The sequence below is a fragment of the Cryptomeria japonica genome, chromosome 10 (genome assembly GCF_030272615.1).
Source record: "Cryptomeria japonica chromosome 10, Sugi_1.0, whole genome shotgun sequence".
NCBI lineage: Eukaryota > Viridiplantae > Streptophyta > Pinopsida > Cupressales > Cupressaceae > Cryptomeria > Cryptomeria japonica.
In genome coordinates this window covers 731,060,778-731,081,682 of record NC_081414.1, presented here as the reverse complement: position 1 = coordinate 731,081,682, position 20,905 = coordinate 731,060,778, and the positions used below count along the sequence as shown (strand labels likewise).

Here is a 20,905-nt window from a genome sequence, read left to right as displayed (position 1 = left end):
TTAGAAAAAGGAATATTTATTAACAAAAAAAAATTACATACAACAAGAAACAAACAACAAAGAAACTTTCATAAGGAATCACAAATGACTGTTGCAAACAATCACATGGAAGGTTAGGTTTAGAGTTTAGTTAGGGTTAGAGTTAAGATGAGGGTTCAATTAAAGTTAGGGTTTAATAATATTTCATATTTTAATAATATATTGTTATATTTAATGTCTTGTGTTATGGCATCTAGTATATCTTAAATTTAATCTATAAAATACACCTCTACATTCATCATTAAACTTTAATATATAAATATAAATATTATTAAATTAGAAAAAATTGAAGACTTGAACATATTTCATATAGATATATAGTTTAATAAATCTAACGGTTGCAAGCCACCTCTATACTTCGACATTATCTAGTGCAGAGTCCACCACGTGGGATACCTAACTCAGAATATATTTTACCTAAAATTAGGTAAAATTTCCAATATAGAATAGATATATGCGATAACAATTGCCTCTTTCAATGTTAAGAGAGAGAATCTATCACGCATTGTTCGGAAGTGGTCCTTAAAGACAACTTCTGTCAATTCCAATGGGGTCACTAATTGAATATGACAAGAAGTTGACGTGACTGCAAGGATAAGAATCAACTTCACTTGCTCTATACAAAGACAATGTCTGATAGGAGTTCAACTTATGTGCAGTTGTTTGGAATTGGGTTTAATCCTCTCTGCCATTCTTTTCAGTTGCAACTCTTAAGAATTCAAAGATGGATGAATACATTCCTCCCTCGACTAAAATTCCGTCCCAAAGCGATAAGGAATATCATGTGTTTCTGAGTTTCAGGGGAAAAGATGTGAGAAATACTCTGGTTGATCGTCTCTTTGAAGCTCTTACTGCCGCAGGACTGCAAGTCTTTCTAGACAGCCACAAATTGAAGAAGGGAGAAATAATTGGGTTGAGCTTGGAGAGAGCAATCGAGAGCAGCGCCATACGCATTCCCATATTTTCTAGAGGCTATGCAGAGTCTACATGGTGTCTCAAGGAGGCCGCTACAATGGTGAAGACAGAGGGGTTGATCATTCCTCTGTTTTATGATGTGCTTCCAACTGAAGTCAGATATCCTCAAGGGAACTCCAGTCCCTACAAGCAAGCATTTCAAAAACATTATGCCCATTCAGATCAGATCCGAAGACAAGATATTGAGTGGTGGAAGTATGTTCTTCAACAGATCTGTCCATGTCTAAAACTTTATGGGCATTCAGTTCGATACGCAAGAGAAGAGATCGACGGCTGGAAGGATGCCCTGGAAAATATCTGTTGTCGCTCAGGGTGGTCCATGAATTCAACTGTAAGGTAAGTAATGGACCCCTCTCTCTCTCTGCATGCTTTTCTATACCAGGAGACATTTATGCTTCCATTCAGCCTAGCCATTGGTTGAGGATAGGGTTTTATGGAGTGGGGTTTGTTTAAGTATTTTATAAATATCATGGGGCTAACAATATGTTAAATAATATATCTTTAAATTGAATTAAAATTAAATTAGAAGTTTTATGTAAGTTAAAATGTTGGAATATTAAGAGTTGTTCAAGAATTTTTTGGTTAAATTTGATGGTGTGATGGTTGCCATAACCAGTCTTAAGAAAAGAAATTTAGTATTTTGTCTCCCTCGATTAGTTGCATGGTGAGAATGCAATTAAGTTGGAGGTGAATATAGAAAAAATAGATATATTTAATCTTGGAGAGCTCAAAACAACTTAATAAGGAGGGATAGTATCATGTGACATCATAAGAAGATACTAAAGGTATGCTCATGATAGCATATATAATGTGAACTAGAAATTTAGTAGGATGGAAGTAGTCATGAGTGTCAATTAGGGATTATTGAAGAACATATAATTGTGAAATATTGAATCATAAAAAACTTTTTAGGGGAGTATAACCATCCTAAAACATAGTAACATAGAATGGCTTGTAAATTATATAATGTGAATAAGCATGGCAATCGTGGAGGATCAGTAAGCCTCATGGAAAAATATCATATTAGTAAAGCATATGATATACAAGAATAATCACTTAAGTATTAAAATCATATGGCTTTAATCATGGAGGATCAAAGTGTGAGCAATAGTCGAGGATCAATAAGCATCATAGGAAAATATCATATTAGTAAAACATATGATCAACAAGAATAATCATAAGCTTTGAAAACATATGCACTAGTCAACAAGAATAATCATAAGCTTTGAAATCATATGGACTAATCACAGAAGTATATGTCATTAGTATAGTAGAATAGTTGCCAATGCCATGAAGGTGTAGCGTTGTAAATTGTACGCACTTGCTAGGGTGGTACAATTTCACACCTAGTTTAGCACCCACCTTGGCGCATTTTGCATTTTGCATTGCATTTCCCCTTTAGCACTTAATTTATTAAATTAATTAGGTCTAAGGTTCTATTTTATCATCTCCCATATCATAAAGTTGGGCCCTTTTCATTAAAGTGTGCCCCTTTCATTTTATTCTTCCAATACATCATTTAATCTAAAACCCTAATTAGGTCCTATTTTGAACTTTAAGGCCTGATTTCTAGGGTCAAAACATCTTGAAATCAGCTGTAACTTCGGGATTCTCTCTAAAATCATCATATCCGACGGCCCTGAAAATTTGGTGAAAAGTTGTCGGGACCATGGCGCCCGGAGAGGACCATGGCACCCGGAGTGCACACGGTCCCGGACATTTTTCCCGAAATTTTAGGAGCGCGATCCAATCATAAAATAAAGCTTAACCCCAAGAAATTGGTGGGAGATTCAATCTCTAAGTCGGCCTAAAGTGAAATTAAGACCTAGGGTTTCCTATATAAAGACTCTCTTTTCTCAATTGAAGGGATATAGATAAGAGACATATAAGGAAGAATCATGAATGGAGACAACAACAACAAGCAACAAGAAGGAAGGCATTGTAGCAAAAGAGAAAGTCTTGTGGGATCTTCAACAACACTCAACATCCATTAATCAAGCATTCAATTTCATTCATCAACTTAGGGCTTTGAAGACATAGAAGAACAATAAGAGATCACCGACTGAAGATTGGCTTGTACCCCTCCCTTGGGGTTGGGTATGATTTCATGTTGTTTTCATGTCTTTGCACAAGCTTCATTACATCCTTTGCACTCATGCTTTAGATCACTTTGCATCTTGATTTAGAGCATTTTACTTTGTCAATTACAAGCAATTAGGGTTTACTTTGTAGGTTGCTCTAGTTTGCTTACTTTCATTTTAGGATCTTGCACACACACAAGGTCTGCACACACAACTTTTACTATACAACTTGGCTATTCATGGAGGTGGAAATCACCAAAGCGGGGGTTTGACTAAGGCAAAACCCTATATAGCCACCTACAACCCTTTTCAGATATAAGTGCAGATTTCCGAATTTGAAGGACGCCGCAAGTTGCAGATCCGACAGAAGCGGACCGAGACAGAACTTCACACCAAATTCCAACCTAGAAAGCTAGGACAGGGGCGTGGGGCGCCCTGGTCCTGCCAGGACAGGGGCGCTGGGTGCCCTGGTCCTGCCAGGACAGGGGCGCTGGGTGCCCTGGTCCTGCCAGGACAGGGGCGCTGGGTGCCCTGGTCCTATCTATTTCAGTGAATTTTAGCAGTTTCAGAGGTAGCAGCTTCAGTATTTCAGGCTTCCGGCTTCAACGGCAGATCTTGTAGGATCAAATCCATTCAAGGTACACATTTACATTTCTCCTCTTATCCTTACAATTGTTCATCATTAAATCTCAATTCTACAATCTTGTGCTCAAAGTTACTAGTTCATACTTACACTTTAGGGTTAATAGTTGAACTTGCATCATTCTATCTATCATTTGCAACAAAGGAATAGAAATCCTAATAGGTAGTCCGTGGCTCTCTCTTCCACAAAAAGAAGTAGCCAATTGTGTGATACCTCTAGGCTCTTTCGTATTCCACAAGTGTGTGATTGAAAGTGAGATTAGGGCATGTTTGCTTAGTGTCACTTTTTCCCCCACACAGAAGGATGTGCCCTTCCAAGTGAAAGACACCGCCTAAATAATGAAATCGATAAATATGTATATGAAAGGTCTAAATCTCAACCAAAAATATTTGAAGGATGCAAATTAAATAATTTATCTTCATCAAAATTATTTAATTTGCATCAATTATTTAGTAATTGAATATCAATATGATGTGTCACTTTTGGAAAATGCACTTGATATATGAGGAATTATTGTGGAGTTACTTATTGTTTGTTGCCCTTGTGCTTTTGGTGTGGAATATATTTGTGCCTTTAAAGTATTTGCATTGTTCATTGGGGCCATATGGAGGTAGTAACGTTAAAAGAAGTGACGATGGGACCGTCAAATCTTACTTTCTTGCTCTTCCTTGCCTTCTTAGAGATGAACTCTTTTTTTCTTTTATATATATGAAGTATGATAAGTAACCTAGTTTTCCTTCACTTATGGGAAGGACAAGAATTATAATTCTCTCTCTCAAGAAGCATTAGTCAAAAAAGGGATATTCATGTGCACCTTTTCTTATATTTTAATTTGTTCTTGGTTTCTTTTCTTCAATGCATATTATATAATTTTTAACTAATCTTGGTGTTCAATCTTAAGAGCTTCATTAGAGCTTCATTAGGAGTTGTCATGTGGATTCCTTGTCTTCATGATCACAAAGACTTCAGCTAGATTTTTTGTATAATTATGAAGTATGAAATGACTTGACTTAAAAATAGACACATTTGCATCTGTCCTTACTTTCAAAATTCTATCTCTATAATCATACTTAAAATATTGTTGAACATAGATGGAAACATTGTTAACTATTATAACCAAGACCTTTTGAGTAACATGGAATGATATGGAATAAAACTGCACCAACTTAAAGGGATGAGATTATAAATCCTAATCTAGCAATAAGGACATTGTTAATCACTTAAAATAAATATCTACATATGTGTAAAGTTATCTTAATGCTATATATTGATTTGCTAAATGAATGAAGATACCATTGCATAGATGGCCATGGATGGTACAATAGTCCATTATAGTTATTTTGTGCCAGGGCTATCCTTAATATAAAATGAAATAACTAGAGGTACAATAGGAAAAGAAATTTTATTATGATTCATTTCATAAAAATGTCCATATAAACATGGGAGGATGAACCAACATGTTATAGATCCATACTTGATCTCTAGCCATATCTACGAGCAAGATGCTCAAGGACACCCATTTTTAGTTTTGCATGCATGTACATGTATGTATGTATGTATGTATGTATGCATGCATGCATGCATGTACATGTATGTACATGTATGTATGTATGTAGATATTGAGATATATATAATCTATATTGATCAATGAATTAAGAAACAAGATATATATCTGACTTACCTTAATATATTGTGCTTGTTTGCAAATACTTACCTTTGTCAAATCCTTATTTTGAGAACTCATACACTTGTTTGTGTCTCCCCTTAAGCTTTATGCACATTCTACATTTTTTAGACTTGTGATACATTAAGTATGAAACCACCAAGGTTTTAATAGATGTGGATATAAATATGGTTCTACGTTTATAGTTTTATTTTCATCTAGTACTACTTTGTTTATTTAGAGATATGTGGTATCAAATATCGATAAGTTAGTCGAAGGGATTTTTAGGGATGACCCTTTAGAGTATACTTATGCATAAAATGTGGCTAAACCAATTGACTATATTTTTAAAAATATTATCCTACAAGGTCCTTATAAATGACCTCCTTGGCCTAGGAAGAGCCAAAAAAATTAGGAGTTTCACACTTTTTTTAGCTAGCCAAACTACTTGTACTCTAATCATAAATCCTACTTGATTCATAGCATGGCTTGTTTCCATGGGTTACTTTTTAGCGTATGCATTCAAAGATTATGGACGATGTTTTTTACATTAGCAATTGTTGATCTAACATAGTTATGTATTTAGGATAGTGATCAAACATGGATTTTAAAATTGTGAAGCCAATAGCTCAAGTTCTCAATATTCAAATAAAAAAGTTACAAAGTATGGACTTGTCTTCCAGGAAAACATTTCATATAAATGTTTAATATGGAAAATAAATCATTAACTACCTATTTGATGAATTTTTTTGTGGTAAGAGTTAAGGATTTTAAGATGACATAATGAATATTTATAGAGGTGATTATGATTTATTTTTTGAATTGCTAATTGTTGGAGTAAATTAATAATTTACTCTTTTCTTAAGTCCAACCTTAGGATAGTTGGCATTTATCATTTCCTAGGATGCATAGTTATGTGTTAGGTGGTTGAGTTCTAGCTACACCTATCTACCCTTGCATCTCATTGATCCACATGTCATTATTGTGTGCTCTCATTTCCTTTTGCCTTGCCAATATAAGAATGCTTATGTACATCCAATTCATTGTATGGAATCCAGTTGATTAGAATTCTATTGCATCATTGATAGGAATATAGTTTATTCTTGGCACATTCTTTCTATCTTGTATATGTGCTTTCCATTTGGCCTCTAGATCTTGGGTGGCTTCCTTCATAGCCAATTTTTACATGGTATCAGAGCTTTTATAGTGCAGAGAATTTTGGTGCAATTTGGGGTTTTGCATTTCGATGCTTCTTATTGCAATTCAATATTGGAGCTTCTTGGGTTAGATATGAGGTTACCATTGAATTGAGTATGTTTGAGAAAGTCAGAATCATCTTTTGTTTCATCCGTATCCGACATTGGAGGCCAAATCTACAACTGTTTGAAGGTGGAGGGTGATTACTTGTCCCAGGCCCAAAATACCCTATTCGTTCACAAAATCCAAGAGGTTGACTCGGAGTTGAGAAAAATTCTTCCTCCCTTGGCAGTACGGACAATGGTACAGTTTATAGGTTGGGTATAATTTTTGTTTTTAAATAATTCTCTCTGTATTTAATATTTGAAGCTTGTTTGATTTTATTTTATTAAATCTTTTTTGTTTTTATGAATTAAAATTTTTCATGGGGCATTTTTAATTAAAGTTTCAAATATATATATATTGGTACCATAGAGTATTGCAGCCCTGCAAAGGCTTTGCCAAAACCACAGACTCTGCAGTTACCATTGAGTATTGTGGCTCGTAAGAAGGCGAAGAGACCACTTGTCGTAGCTACAGTCCTGGCAAGTCAGCCCAACCTACCAATATTTGCTTTTTAAATAAAAACTTTAAAATTTAAAACATTTTTTTTATAATTTAAATCATTTTTTTATTAAGTATTTTAGTAAAAAAAATAATTATTAAATGTTTAAATTAAAAAAAAAATTATAACGTTTTTTTCTTTAATGAATTTTATTAAAAAACAAAATAAAAAAATATTAAAAAAAAAACTTTTTAAATTTAAATCATTTTTTATTAAGTATTTTAATAAAAAAATTAATTATTAAATGTTTAAATAAAAATTAAAAATTATAATGTTTTTTTCTTTAATGAATTTTATTAAAAACAAAATTCAAAATTTTTTTAAAAAAACTTTTGAAATTTAAATCATTTTTATTTAATAAAAAAAATTAATTATTAAATGTTTAAATAAAAATTAAAAATTCTAAAGTTTTTTTCTTTAATGAATTTTATTAAAGTTTTTTTTTTAAATATTATTTTTTTATTATTTTTAGCAATTATTTTTTCAAAAATAAAAATAAAAAAACATTTTTTCTTTATTAAGTTTAATTAAGTTTTTTATTATGGACTTTTAATAAAATAGTTTTATTTAAACATTTTAATTAAGGTTTTTTAAAAACCTAATTTTCATGCAAATTTGGGAAAGATATTTTTTAGTCCATCTATCATACCTGTCATACAATGATCCATCCTCCAATCCATAGCCAAGGGGTGTCAGTTGCTCCTACAATTTCCTTGGCGACACACTACATATTTGCATCTTTTTGGTGGCATCTTCTTATATTTCCATATTTACATCATCTTGTTGTATTCTCTTGCATGAGCTATGTTGTACTCGCACCAATATAAAGTGCCACACCTCTTTGTACTTAGTTGATGACATATTTGATGGAATCCTCTTGTACTCAGTAGATTAGGAAGTATCTTGTTGGACTTTGTACATGTCTCCAATTGAGAATGTATGTAGTTTGAGAATCCAATTGATGCTCATACAAGTTGTCTCCATGCCTAATCTTCATCATGTTGCAATGAGTGATTCAACAATCATTCTTCATCAATAGCGGTGCCTAGTTTTGTCACACTTTGACCTTCTTGGTGCAACATTGGCTCTATTTCTTCCTATGGGGGGGAATGTTGGTTGACATCTTGGACCATCTTTGCAAGAGATTCTACATTGATGGGGGTGTTCATGGTCTCTCTTCTTCTCTCTTATGGGGAGGAATTTTCTCTCGCATGAGGTTTTGTTCTTCTCATTGACAGCATTTTAAGTTTTCATCTTTTTTTTTTTTTTTTTTGGGGGGGGCGGGGGGGGGGGGGGGGCGGTGGGAGAGGGGGGGTGGCAAGGGTGATGTTTTCCCACTAGTTTTTCTCCCTTTCTCCATTTGTGAGAGATTGCATTGCATTTGTACATGGGTACCTACACATGGCCTACTAGTCGGGACCCATCTTGCATTGTTTGCTTGAGTCTCATTCCCCTAAGTTGCACTTAAGGGGGTGTTATAGTAAATTAATAATTTACTCTTTGCTTAAGTCCAACCTTATGATAGTTGGCATTTATCATTTCTTAGGATGGTTGAGTTCTAACTACCCCTACCTACCTTTACATCTCATTGAGCCACATGTAATTATTATGTGCTCTTATTTTATTTTGCCTTTCCTATATAAGTAGGCTTATGTACATCCAATTCATTGTATGGAATCCAGTTGATTCTATTTTATTGTATCCTTGATAGGAATATAGTTTATTCTTGGTACATTCTTTCTCTCTTATATATGTGCTTTTCATTTGGCCTCTAGATCTTGGGTGGCTACCTTCATATCCAATTCTTACACTAATTACGTGTCAAGTTTAATGTTTTATTAGCCCAACAAGTAGAATAGAGACATCGAGAGGAAAAAATATAGATTCTCTAGAATACCAACATCAAATCCAAACTTGAATTAGCAATTTCATTAATCCATTATATTTTAGGAACTTAATGAACAACCATTGGAGAAATGTATGTACTAAAATTTCGATGTTGACGAAATTTCAATTAGCCTCCTCAAACCATACATGAAAATTTATGACTATCCTCATCTAGAAAAACCCCCACGAGAATGACAATTTGAAAAATATCCTCTTTTCGAATCTTCAAAAATATAGGTTTCGACTAACACTGAAAACTTGCAAAATTATTCATGTCAAGTTAGAAACCATAAAAATTGTAAACTAAAATAATGGTAACCCCATACCTAATCTAAGCATTCTAGACTACAGTCAAAACAACTAGTTGTGTCTCATGTGACTAGGGGCTAAAAGAAAGAAATCAACATTGAAATTCCACTACACATAGCCACATAATAAAGTAACATAAGTACCACTCGAGAGTGTAAACCCATGTTACCAAACATGATCTCTAAGTCAATACCATTTAACGTAAAAACCATAACTAACGTTAATATCTTCCTTTTCTTTACCAAAAGTGATTGCCATGTTATTTCCTTGAAAGCACAATAAATAAAATTCTCACACAAGGATTAACCCCATTCAAACAAGGATTAACACAACAAGGAGAACAAACCATTATAAAGCTAACATTAAGATTTGATAGCAAATGGAAGTGAAAGAGCCTTAAATACCATTAACAAATCCATAATCTAAACTTAGATAAATGTATAGTGTATGCATACACTATTGATGTTGAAAGATTCAAAAAAGAAGACTTTGATACAACTGTAAAGCAAGTTATACCTATACTAATATAAAAACATGACATAGAGATGTCCTACATTAACACTATGATGAGAGAGTTGTAAGATATTAGATCTCCATAAATTTTAATTTGACATGTAAATTAATACTTAGAAAGGGGAGGGAAAGAGATATATTGTTCAAATAATTGCGTTATACATCTTGGAATTCTAACATTCAATTTATTTATTATTTATTAATTATTTGTAAGTCCGCATAATAAAAGGTGTCACATTATGGCTTGGTTATTTTGCATGTTTAATACAATGTACTAGGCACGTAAGTAATTTGTAAGCACATGTTATGTCATAGATATGTGTAGGAGAATCCAATGATATTGCACAATTTGTAAGAGATGTTATGGCATTTCTACATGATACATGTAAGAACATGTAGAAGGGGAACTACTTTGTTGACTTGACCTGTTGACCAACTTACAATGTATTATAGAGCATCTTTAATTGGAGGGAATAAAGCCAAAATGGAGTGTTCATTTTGGGAAGTGGGTTGCAATAGTTTGTGCTAGATTATCTTAAAAAAAATTAACAATGGACTAATTGAAAATATGGAATTAAAAGTTGGGCTCTTCATTTGGGCATCATTTTGGGCCATTAGATTGGCCTGTGGGTTTGGTAAACCATAAATGGTGTTTTTTTCTCTTATTTGGTCTCATAGTGTATTTGTAAGTATTGTTATTTGTTGAAAAATCTCCAAGTTGTATGTCAGTATAATCCATAATGAAGGTTTGAACCTATAGTTGTATTGTAATCGTTGAAGTTAATGGGAATACAATTAGTTCAAGTTATGGAGGCTAGTTTTTTCCTAAAAGGGTTCTATGATATATCATTGTGTCTATTTTGTTCTCTACAAATTGTTTGACCACATTTACTATATGCTTCTTTCATAGATTAATATAGGAAGTGTTTATGTTATCATAGCTTTCTTTCATTAGCATAAGAACAAGATGACGTTAATAACCTTATGAAAACCATTGTAGAGAAACTAGCCTCCAAAGTAGCAAACCAATGCATTTTTAAGAACAATAGTCATAATATAATATTAGGCTCAGAGCCTTGACATGGGGACCAATAGGTCATGTTCGTTTGGAGGAAATTTTTGTTGCATAGCTCTACAAGTTAAATCTTGCACACAACCTTAGCCCGCACATCCAATAAATAGAAGAGATCAGATAAAAAATTAATGATGGATTTAAGAAACCATGAAAATAAACTCTAACACCCCCCCTTTGGAATCATGGGTCAAATAAGTGGAATATGGATGTGTCATAACCAATTCTATACCACCCACCAAACTTGGGTGTCTCTTTTTGTTACTTTCTCCTAATAGCTAACATAGTTTATGGCATGCATCATAGACTATCAACTTGGTCAAGATTATAACTCCTTTTGTTTAATTTGCTTACATATGTCATAGAATCTCTTATGCATCTAACAATGTCATAAATTTTAATGAAATCAAGTTTCCACAATCCACAGAATTATAGTTGTTACTTCTAGATTCAATTGTGTTCAAGAATTTTTATCTCCTTATGCTCTATCATCTTGATGATGGGTTGCATGAGTGTGATATGAAACATTGATGCTAAAAATTCTTGAACACAATCGAATCCAAAAGCAACTACTATAATGTCAGATGTTTTTACACAATTTACATGATCCATAAATACTCATATAAATTATAATACACACATCATACCAAATAATATACATGGAAAAATGACAAACACAATAATGGGATACTTTTTTCACGATGCCACATAAAAAATCACAAAAAGCAGATAAATAAAATAAAAAATTAAATATTAGGACTTTGTTGATCCCAATAAATAGTCGCTTCAAAAATAAGGTTCTTTTGCTATCAAAGAAAAATCCACGGTTGCCATTGCACCCATACCTACAAATAGAAAATATGATCTAATTTACGTCTGATAAAAATATTATGGTTGCCAAATGTAGATATATAGCATCAAGATACATGTTAATTGGCCTATGGAAATCGTATGCTTCTAAGCATGCAAATTGTTCATTTTGTGCTTAACACTCTTGTTAGAGTTTTTATTGAATTTATTTTTGCCACACCATTTACCTACTTTGGATGATTTAGAGTTTCCAAAAGTAGTATTTTCTTTGGCTTGTGGGATTTATCATGTTTTCCCTTTGTCCTTGGCTCCTTAATGAAAACCATCTACTAATAAACTTCTCCAATTGTCTTGACCTTGGATTCTATAAGTTTGTACTAAAAGAATGAGAATGGTTTTTGATCATACTCAAAGAATATATGGTTCTTTGGCTTAAGTGTGTTCAACTTTGCATAGAGGTCATTAAAGTCATAAATGTATAGATGACGAATTAGTTGGTCAATTCCTTGGACCTGTTATTGGCATTGAAGGTAGTAGTCATCATAAAAATGTTTAGGATAATATTTATCCTCAAAGGCTTCTAATATTTTTTCTGATGTAGACTCAAACTTTCCTCCTATCTAGTCTTGATCCCAACACATGGTCTTGCTACAAATTCTTGATGACTAAAGGGACCTTTAGAAGTACAATATAAATATTTTCTTCATCTACATCTAAACTCACATTTATGATGATTGTGCTCATGGAATCCCTTCAAGTACTTTGATGACATACTAGACTAAAAAAATATGTTTAGCTTGAAGAGTCCTTATAATTTCATCTTTATTCATTGCTTAGACTATGCCCTACTTATCTATGATCCAAATGCATTGATATCAACATGAAAAGTAATTAGGTGGATCTAATGGTTTCACATAAAGTCTTAGATTCTTTAATTGTATTTTGTAGGACATGCAAGATGAATCACTTTGATAATAGTGATTTGGATCTTAAATGGTCGAAGGAGACAACACTATAGATGAGGACCTAGATTTTTTATAAGTGGCATGTAGAAGAAAATATGGAGACAAATATTTATGCATAGAAGCATGTAAGAACTTAAACAATTTGTTTATCAACGTGTATTCTCTAGATGACATGCTCTATCAAGACATGTACATCACTATGTATTTACTCCACATCTACCATATTTCTCTCTCCTAATTGTTATATATTATATTATAGATGTGTATTTATAATTTACATAATTTTTTAGACAATGCCATTATAGAAATTGAAACATTTGTCCTTGTATGCATTTTGCTTCATCTTTTGAAGGTTAAGATTCTAGTTTTGAAATATGTTGAAAAGTGGCATGTCAAGAAACAACTTTGGAAAACATGTGGGACTACTACATGGTGCTCTAAGGTGATGTGTGACATTCTCAATTGTATACTCTATAAGTGATAAAGCATTAGGGTCTAAGTATGGAACTAAGTACAGGTCAATATGTCGACAATATTATGCAACATGATCCTTAAGTGTTGGGTGGATGCTTTGTGAAGGAACGTCAATGATAATTTATTCTCTCCCTCTAATTGGTTGCATGTGAATGATGTAAAGAGAAAATATAACATTGTATAGAGCACCAAAAAAACATGTAATAAAAGTTAATATAATACCGTGTGAAAATCAAATATGATATGTTAAGTGGAAAGAAATAGATAAGCATATGAGCACATAAAATAAAGGTTTGTACTTGGTGACAATAATGTCTTCCCCAATGGTGAGACATCGCTAGCTATAACTTATAAAATAGCTCATGTAAGCACAAAACACATGTCATGTAAGATATGTAAATGTTAGTACAAAAGTCATAGATAGACCCATCCAAGTTAATATGTAAGATATGTGCATGTTAGTACAAAAGCCATAGATATACATCCACTAATATGTGAATGTGAGATGTGTACATGTTAGTACAAAACCCATAGATAGACATATCCACTAATATGTGAGTGTGAAGGCATGTAAGATGTGCAAGGGATAAGGTCACTTCGTATGACATGCATATAAATGGATGACACGTAAAAGTGGAAAAGAGAGATCTATAATGGGATAATGCCAGGCTAAATGGTCTAGATATAGAGACTAAAAACACTTAGAAATGCTATAATTTAACACAATGCAAACAAGCAAGCCTCTAAAGTTGCGTATAAAGTCTTTAGTAGTAATTTGAAGAATAATTTGAAATAATGTAGACCTATAATTCATCTATATTTCTAAAATCTAGTCAGAATAAATTGGACTATTCCAAAAAAATTACACTCTATTCTAAATAAGTTGGGTTAACTCAAAATAAATAAACCAATCTTATTATTTTAAATAAAGTGAGCTTAAACTACATATGAAAATATAAAACTGTGTGATTAAATTACCTCAATCTAAATAATCTAGACTAATTCCAAATGAATTGGAAGTTAACCATATTATTTTGAATATACTAAAATTAAATTACTTGTGGATATAGAAAATATATGATATTTAATTCAATTGTTCCAATGTAAAAGTTAAATTAACTCAATCCAAAAAAAATTGGACCAATCTTTTTTTTCTTATAGGCAAATAGCAACTTATGGGGCTACACTCGTTTATAAATTAATATAGAGAAACTAATTACATATGCATGTCCATGAAGAAGTCTAAAACTAAACGGAGCAAACTACCAACCTCAATAGCTACACCCATCCCCAAAAGAATCATCTCATCCAGATGGAACCAACCTTTTCCAAGTCCATAAGAAACAAAAAGGGGTGAAATACAAAACCACCATCCCCCTGTAAAACCTACCACCTTAAGCTCCCTAGAACAAAATGGAGCAAACCACAACGAAGAAGTAAACTATATAAAAACAAACAAATATATATCATAATTCTACCCCATATCAGACTAGACTGTGTAAGCCTTATAGATTATGGTGTCCACACTTTCTATACACTAGTTGAGCTTTGTAGACACATTTTAGGATACAATTGGCGTGATCTTATAGCACCGCCTCATCGTTCGCCTCCACCCCTACCAAGCCAAGATCCACATTTTCTTCCACTTTCTCTTCCACAATGTCCACTCCAAATTTAGGCTCATCTTTTTCAAACCCCATTATCCCTTCCTCCCAAGGATGCCTCTACAAACAACTATATGTTTCTTTCAGAAATAAACCTGACATCAACTTCAATAATGACACACTTCTAACCACCATTAGCATCCTTTGAGGTAGCATCAAAGGGTCTGAAGATTGAATTAAAGGGTATTTAGCCACCTCTCTCCCACACCAGTAAAGGACATAATGATCCTTTAGACAAGGACAGTGCCCTATTCAAGGTCAACATTTTCTAGGACATCATCTAGTTCTCACAAGAAATTGATATTAGTCAACCTTCTACAGATAGCCTTCGCCATGGCCTTTGAATCACCCACATTAAACAATTTAGCAAGAAACATTGTTGAAACGTCTCTATGGCCTATCCTAAAATGACTCCTACATCATCCCGATGACACACCAACTCCTAATGTATTGTGAAGTTGACTGAGAGCCATATGGATACATTATTGCCATCTTAGCCATCTCAATGGCCATGTCATTGTCTTCTCAAAAAATATGGGAGATCTTGAAGTTGTCAAATTTGCCAACCAAGTCCTAAATGGATATGAGCCACTTTTGCAGTTTCCAGTTGGGGGTGGACTTATGTCTGATTACATTTACTATTATCATAGAGTCACCCCCAAATGAAGGTTATTTAGCCTTCAATTCAAGCCCACATTTAACCCCTATGAGTGTCGCTCTGAACTCTGTATCATTATTTATGGTTGCCCCCAGATTCATAGACTTCTTACTTAAAAATTTTCCAATGTGAACTCGAGAGACACACCCTACCCCACTCAAGCTTGGATTCCCCTTAGAGGCGCCATCAAAATTGACTTTAACCCAACTAGGCTCTGGGGCTTCCCATAAATTGGATCAATCTTATTATTTCAAATAACTTACATCTATAAAATAACCTTAAAAAATAATTGTGTAGATAAAGGAAATCTATGAAATTAAATTAACCAAAATTTGAATGTGAAATTAAATAAATTTATTACAAATAAATTACATAATCTATTTTTATATAACAAAAGGACATATTTTTAATATGATAAAGAGGGTTCTATTAGGGCCCATAACCATAATTTTTTTTTATAACAAAGGGATTTCTATTGGGGCAATATTCAACTTAATTTTAGAGGTGAGGAGATGATGCTTAAAATGAATGGATTAGATTAACCATAGTGTTAGAAGTTTAGATTCTAATTAGACAAGTGTCTCAAAATATGCAAACTAACCATGTTTTAACTTGGTTCATATCTCTACTTACAAACATGATCTTCATACATAACTTGAACTTATACTCGTGTGAATGCATTGATGAAATTTGGGCTTTTGTAAATTGTTTGTCTTAATCTTTTGATATCTAAATTTTAGTAATGACTAGTTGCGTTGTGAAGATCATGTTCTCTTAAAATAGAGCCTTAGTTAAATTAATTCAGTTTTTTCAAAACAATGATTGAGGACAACAATGAAATATATAGTAGACCTATGATGATGTTTGTTGATACAATACTATGATAATGCTACCATGATGTTTTCATAAATGTTCTTCAATGTTTTTTAGGTTGTACTTGATGATCTCAAACAAATAAATATATTTTCATACACTTGGCACAAACATAACCTAGCTTGACTCAATTAGTGAAAAAGTTGGCTTAAAAAGGTTGGTAAAGATGTCAATAAGGGCTAGATTTTAAAAGTTAAAGGTAAAAATATATGAAGTCCACACTTGAATATCTAAACCAAAATGACAAGTGAGAGTTAAAAATGGGAAATAATCTCAACAAACATGTCTAGCCCATAACCGACATAAATGTCATGTCAACCAAGCGAAGATTTGAACCTTGGTTGCACCATTAACAATGCAACCACTTGACCATCACACTACAAGATGAACCCCATAAATAAAGTAATTCTTAATTTAGTACAGATATCTTAAATTTCTATAGAGATATTTATTTATTTTAGTTTAGGAGTCATTTTACTTTTATTTATGTTAGAGAAATTTTATTTGATTAAATATTTAATTATTAAATTTTATATCTTCAATGTGCCCATCAAATTATCAACTATAATTAACAAATTAAAAATCTCAAATTAATTAAAAAAATTATTTTTTATTTTTTCATATTATTTATTTTGCAAATGTTGAGTCTATCATTAAATAATATTATTTTGACATGTAAATAATTGTGAAATTTAAGGTCAAAGATAAGAAATTTTGTTAACACACTCCACCCTTTGCTCTCACTATTTAGACAATCTATCCTTTGCTCTCATCTCAACATTAAAATTTAAAATTCAAGAAAAGAATATTTGTGAGCACACTCAAGCCATTACACTACACCTATTGCTTTCATTATATGTGTCTCAAAATTAATTAATAATTTAAAGAAAACTAATTAGAAATAAACTTTTTAAAAAAGTCTAAAGTAAATTAAATAAAAATCTATATATAATTAATTAATATTGATTTAAATTGATATAAAATAAATTAAAATAGTTAAATAAATAAATAAATTCTTTAATAAATGATATTCATAAAATAAAATAATTTTTCGATAATTATAAAATAAAATAATGCTTAACTCAAACTGTATTTTAATTTATCAATTTTCTTTACTAATATACAATAATATTTTATTATTTTCCAAACTTTTATTGCAACTTCTCTTATTACTAGAATGATCTGAACTCGTCGTTTGGGAACATTAATTTGCATTTTTTATTTAATTTTAATTGTTGTGAAATCGGCTATTTACAGCATGGAAGCCCAGCGTGTAAAGACGGTGGTCAATGACGTGATTAAGACATTCGACAGAGTGCCGTTGGAAGTTGCCAAGCACCGAGTGGGACTGGATAGCGTGACCGAGGATCTTATTCACAAATTTATACTCAATTCAGAGGGAGATGTGGGTAAAGCTGGGTTATGGGGTATTGGTGGTATTGGCAAGACTACACTTGCCAAGGCCCTCTACAACCAAGTTTATACTCAGTTTGATGCTGCTTCCTTTGTGTTTAACATCCGTACCACTGCTGCAGACTCCATGGGCCTGACAAAATTGCAGAAAAAAATTCTTAAAGACTTATGCATGTATGTTGGAGAAGTGTATAGTGTTGATGAGGGCAAATCTTTGTTCAGAGATCGTTTGAAAGGAAAACGAGTGCTTCTCATTTTAGATGATGTGGATGCTATGGAACAATCAAATGCTTTGGTTGGGGAGTGGCTAGCCCCTGGTAGCAGAGTTGTTATTACTTCTAGAAACAAGCACATTCTCCATGTTGCAGGGATCTCACCTGAATATATTCACGAGATGAGTGGGCTGCAGATAAATGAAGGTCTTCAGTTATTTAGTTGGCACGCTTTTCTCAGAGCATCTCCGAATGCCACTCACGAGGATATGTCCAAAAAAATGGTGGAAGCTTGTAAGGGCCATCCTCTTTCACTAGAAGTGATGGGAGCCTTTCTGTATGATAAGCAGAATGACCCTGGTTGTTGGATGGAAGCCCTTCACAACATTGCTCTCCACCCAGACATTCACAAAACACTCTACATTAGTTATAGTGCTCTTAGTGAAGAGGAAAAGGAAATTTTTCTGGACATCGCTTGCTTCTTCATCGGAGAACACAAAAAATGTCCTATTGTTTTCTGGAAATCTTTGTACAGGATGGTACACACAGCTATATCTAATCTTTCTCTGAAGTTACTAATAAAGATTGACGATGAAGGTGTGTTTGATATGCATGACCATTTGCGAGATATGGGACGAACCATTGCTGAAAAAGAAAAACGGGGTACCCGACTATGGGAGGCAGCCCATTTAAGCAACATACCCAATAACATCAATTGCTCTCGCCTTCGATTCAATGGAGGTAATTTGCAAATGCTTGAAACGTTGTACAAACCTGGTCTTCAATTTCTTCACTTGAAAAATCAATTCATTGGAGGCATCACAGAAGACATGCTAGCCGTGCAAGCTGTGCTTCCTTCAAGTTTGATATGGTTAAGGTTGGAAAAATGTAGCTTTGCAATACATGGGCCATTTCACTTCAGTCTTGTGGGAAACCTTTTGCAATTGAGGATAATGCAAGTGGATGGCGATATTTCCAACTTCTTCCAATATTCACTTTCTAATATTCTTGGCAACCTGCCACAGCTGCAGCATTTAGACTTGAGAGAGTGTACAAAATTAACCTTCCTTCCTGGTATCATTGGCAACCTATCACAGCTGCAGCATTTAGGTTTGAGTGGGTGTAAAAATTTAAATAACCTCCCTCATACCATTGGCAACCTATCACAGCTGCAGCATATAGATTTGGATAGGTGCGAAAATTTAAACAACCTCCCTGATACCATTGGCAACCTATCACAGCTGCAACATTTAAACTTGTTCCATTGTGAATATTTAAAGAACCTTCCTGACACCATTGGCAACCTATCACAGCTGCAGCATTTAAACTTGAGCATGTGTACAGATTTAAATAACCTCCCTGATACCATTGGCAACCTATCACAACTGCAGCATTTTGAGCTGAAAAACTGTGAAAATTTAAATCGCCTACCTGATACCATTGGCAATCTATCACAGCTGAAGTATTTAGAGTTGAATTGGTGTACAAAATTAAATAACCTCCCTGATACTATTGGCAACCTATCACAGCTGCAGCATTTAACCTTGAATTGGTGTACAAAATTAAATAACCTCCCTGATACTATTGGCAACCTATCACAGCTGCAGCATTTAGACTTGAGTGTGTGCAAAACATTAAATAACCTTCCTAATAGCATTGGCAACCTATCACAACTGCAGCATTTAGACTTGAGTGGGTGTAAAAAATTGAATAACCTCCCTGGTACTATCGGCAACCTATCAGAACTGCAGCACTTGAAGTTGAGCATGTGTGAAAATTTAAATAACCTCCTTGATACCATTGGCGACCTATCACAGCTACAACTTTTAGACTTGAGAAACTGTGAGAATTTAAATGACCTCCCTGATGCTATTGGCAACCTATCACAGCTGCGACATTTAGAGTTGAGAAACTGTGAAGATTTAATTAACCTCCCTGACACCATTGGTAGCCTATCACGGCTGCAGCATTTAGAGTTGAGTTGGTGCATAAAATTAAATAACCTCCCCGATACCATCAGCAATCTATCACAGCTGCAATATTTAGGCCTGAGTGGGTGTAAGGAATTAAATAACCTCCCTGATACCATTAGCAACCTATCACAACTGCAGCATTTAGAATTGAGTGGGTGTACAAAACTAAATAGCCTCCCTAATGCCATTGGCAACCTATCAGAGCTGCAACATTTAGAGTTGAGCATGTGTGAAAATTTGAATAACCTCCCTGACACCATTGGCAACCTATCACAGCTGCAGCATTTAGAGTTGAAATACTGTGAAAATTTAAATAACCTCCCTGATACCATAGGCCACCTATCACAGTTGCAACAATTAGAGTTGAGAAAATGTGGAAAATTAAGTAACCTCCCTGATACCATTGGAAATCTATTGCAGTTGCAACATTTAGATTTGAGTTCATGTACAAAATTAAATAACCTTCCAGATACCATTGGCAACCTATCACAGCTACAGCGTTTAGACTTGAATTGGTGTACAAAATTGAATAACCTCCCTAATACCATTGGCCAACTATCACAGCTGAAACATTTAGACTTAACAGGGTGTACAAATTTAAATAACCTCCCTGATACCATTGGCAATCTATCACAACTGCAACATTTACACTTGTTTTATTGTAAAGATTTAAATAACCTTCCTAATACCATTGGCAACCTATCACAGCTGCAACATCTAGGTTTGACTGGGTGTAAAAATTTAAATAACCTCCCTGATACCATTGGCAACCTATCACAGTTGCAAATCAAGAATGTTGCCATCAACACGTCCGAATAGAGGGAAAAAGTCTTATTCTTCCTGGCAGTGGTGGGAAAGAGAGATTGAAGGTGAGGTGAGT

General features: G+C 33.5%; 1 protein-coding gene across 14 annotated transcripts in view; it reads left to right on the top strand.

Annotated features, from left to right (window-relative positions):
* The first annotated feature begins 667 nt into the window (after positions 1-667).
* The window catches only part of LOC131045569 (disease resistance protein RPV1-like), a 40,204-nt gene continuing 19,966 nt past the window's right edge, over positions 668-20,905 (top strand). For 11 of the 14 annotated variants that reach the window (XM_059212045.1, XM_059212041.1, XM_059212042.1 and 8 more), the window contains exons 1-2: positions 669-1,350; positions 17,685-20,899. In XM_059212045.1, coding sequence (XP_059068028.1) covers positions 764-1,350; positions 17,685-20,844 — 3,747 coding nt within the window. In that variant the 5' untranslated portion in view covers positions 669-763 and the 3' untranslated portion in view covers positions 20,845-20,899. Of the gene's footprint in view, positions 1,351-17,684; positions 20,900-20,905 lie in introns of all 14 variants that reach the window. The other 3 variants (XM_059212046.1, XM_059212053.1, XM_059212054.1) reach the window with 2 other exon arrangements.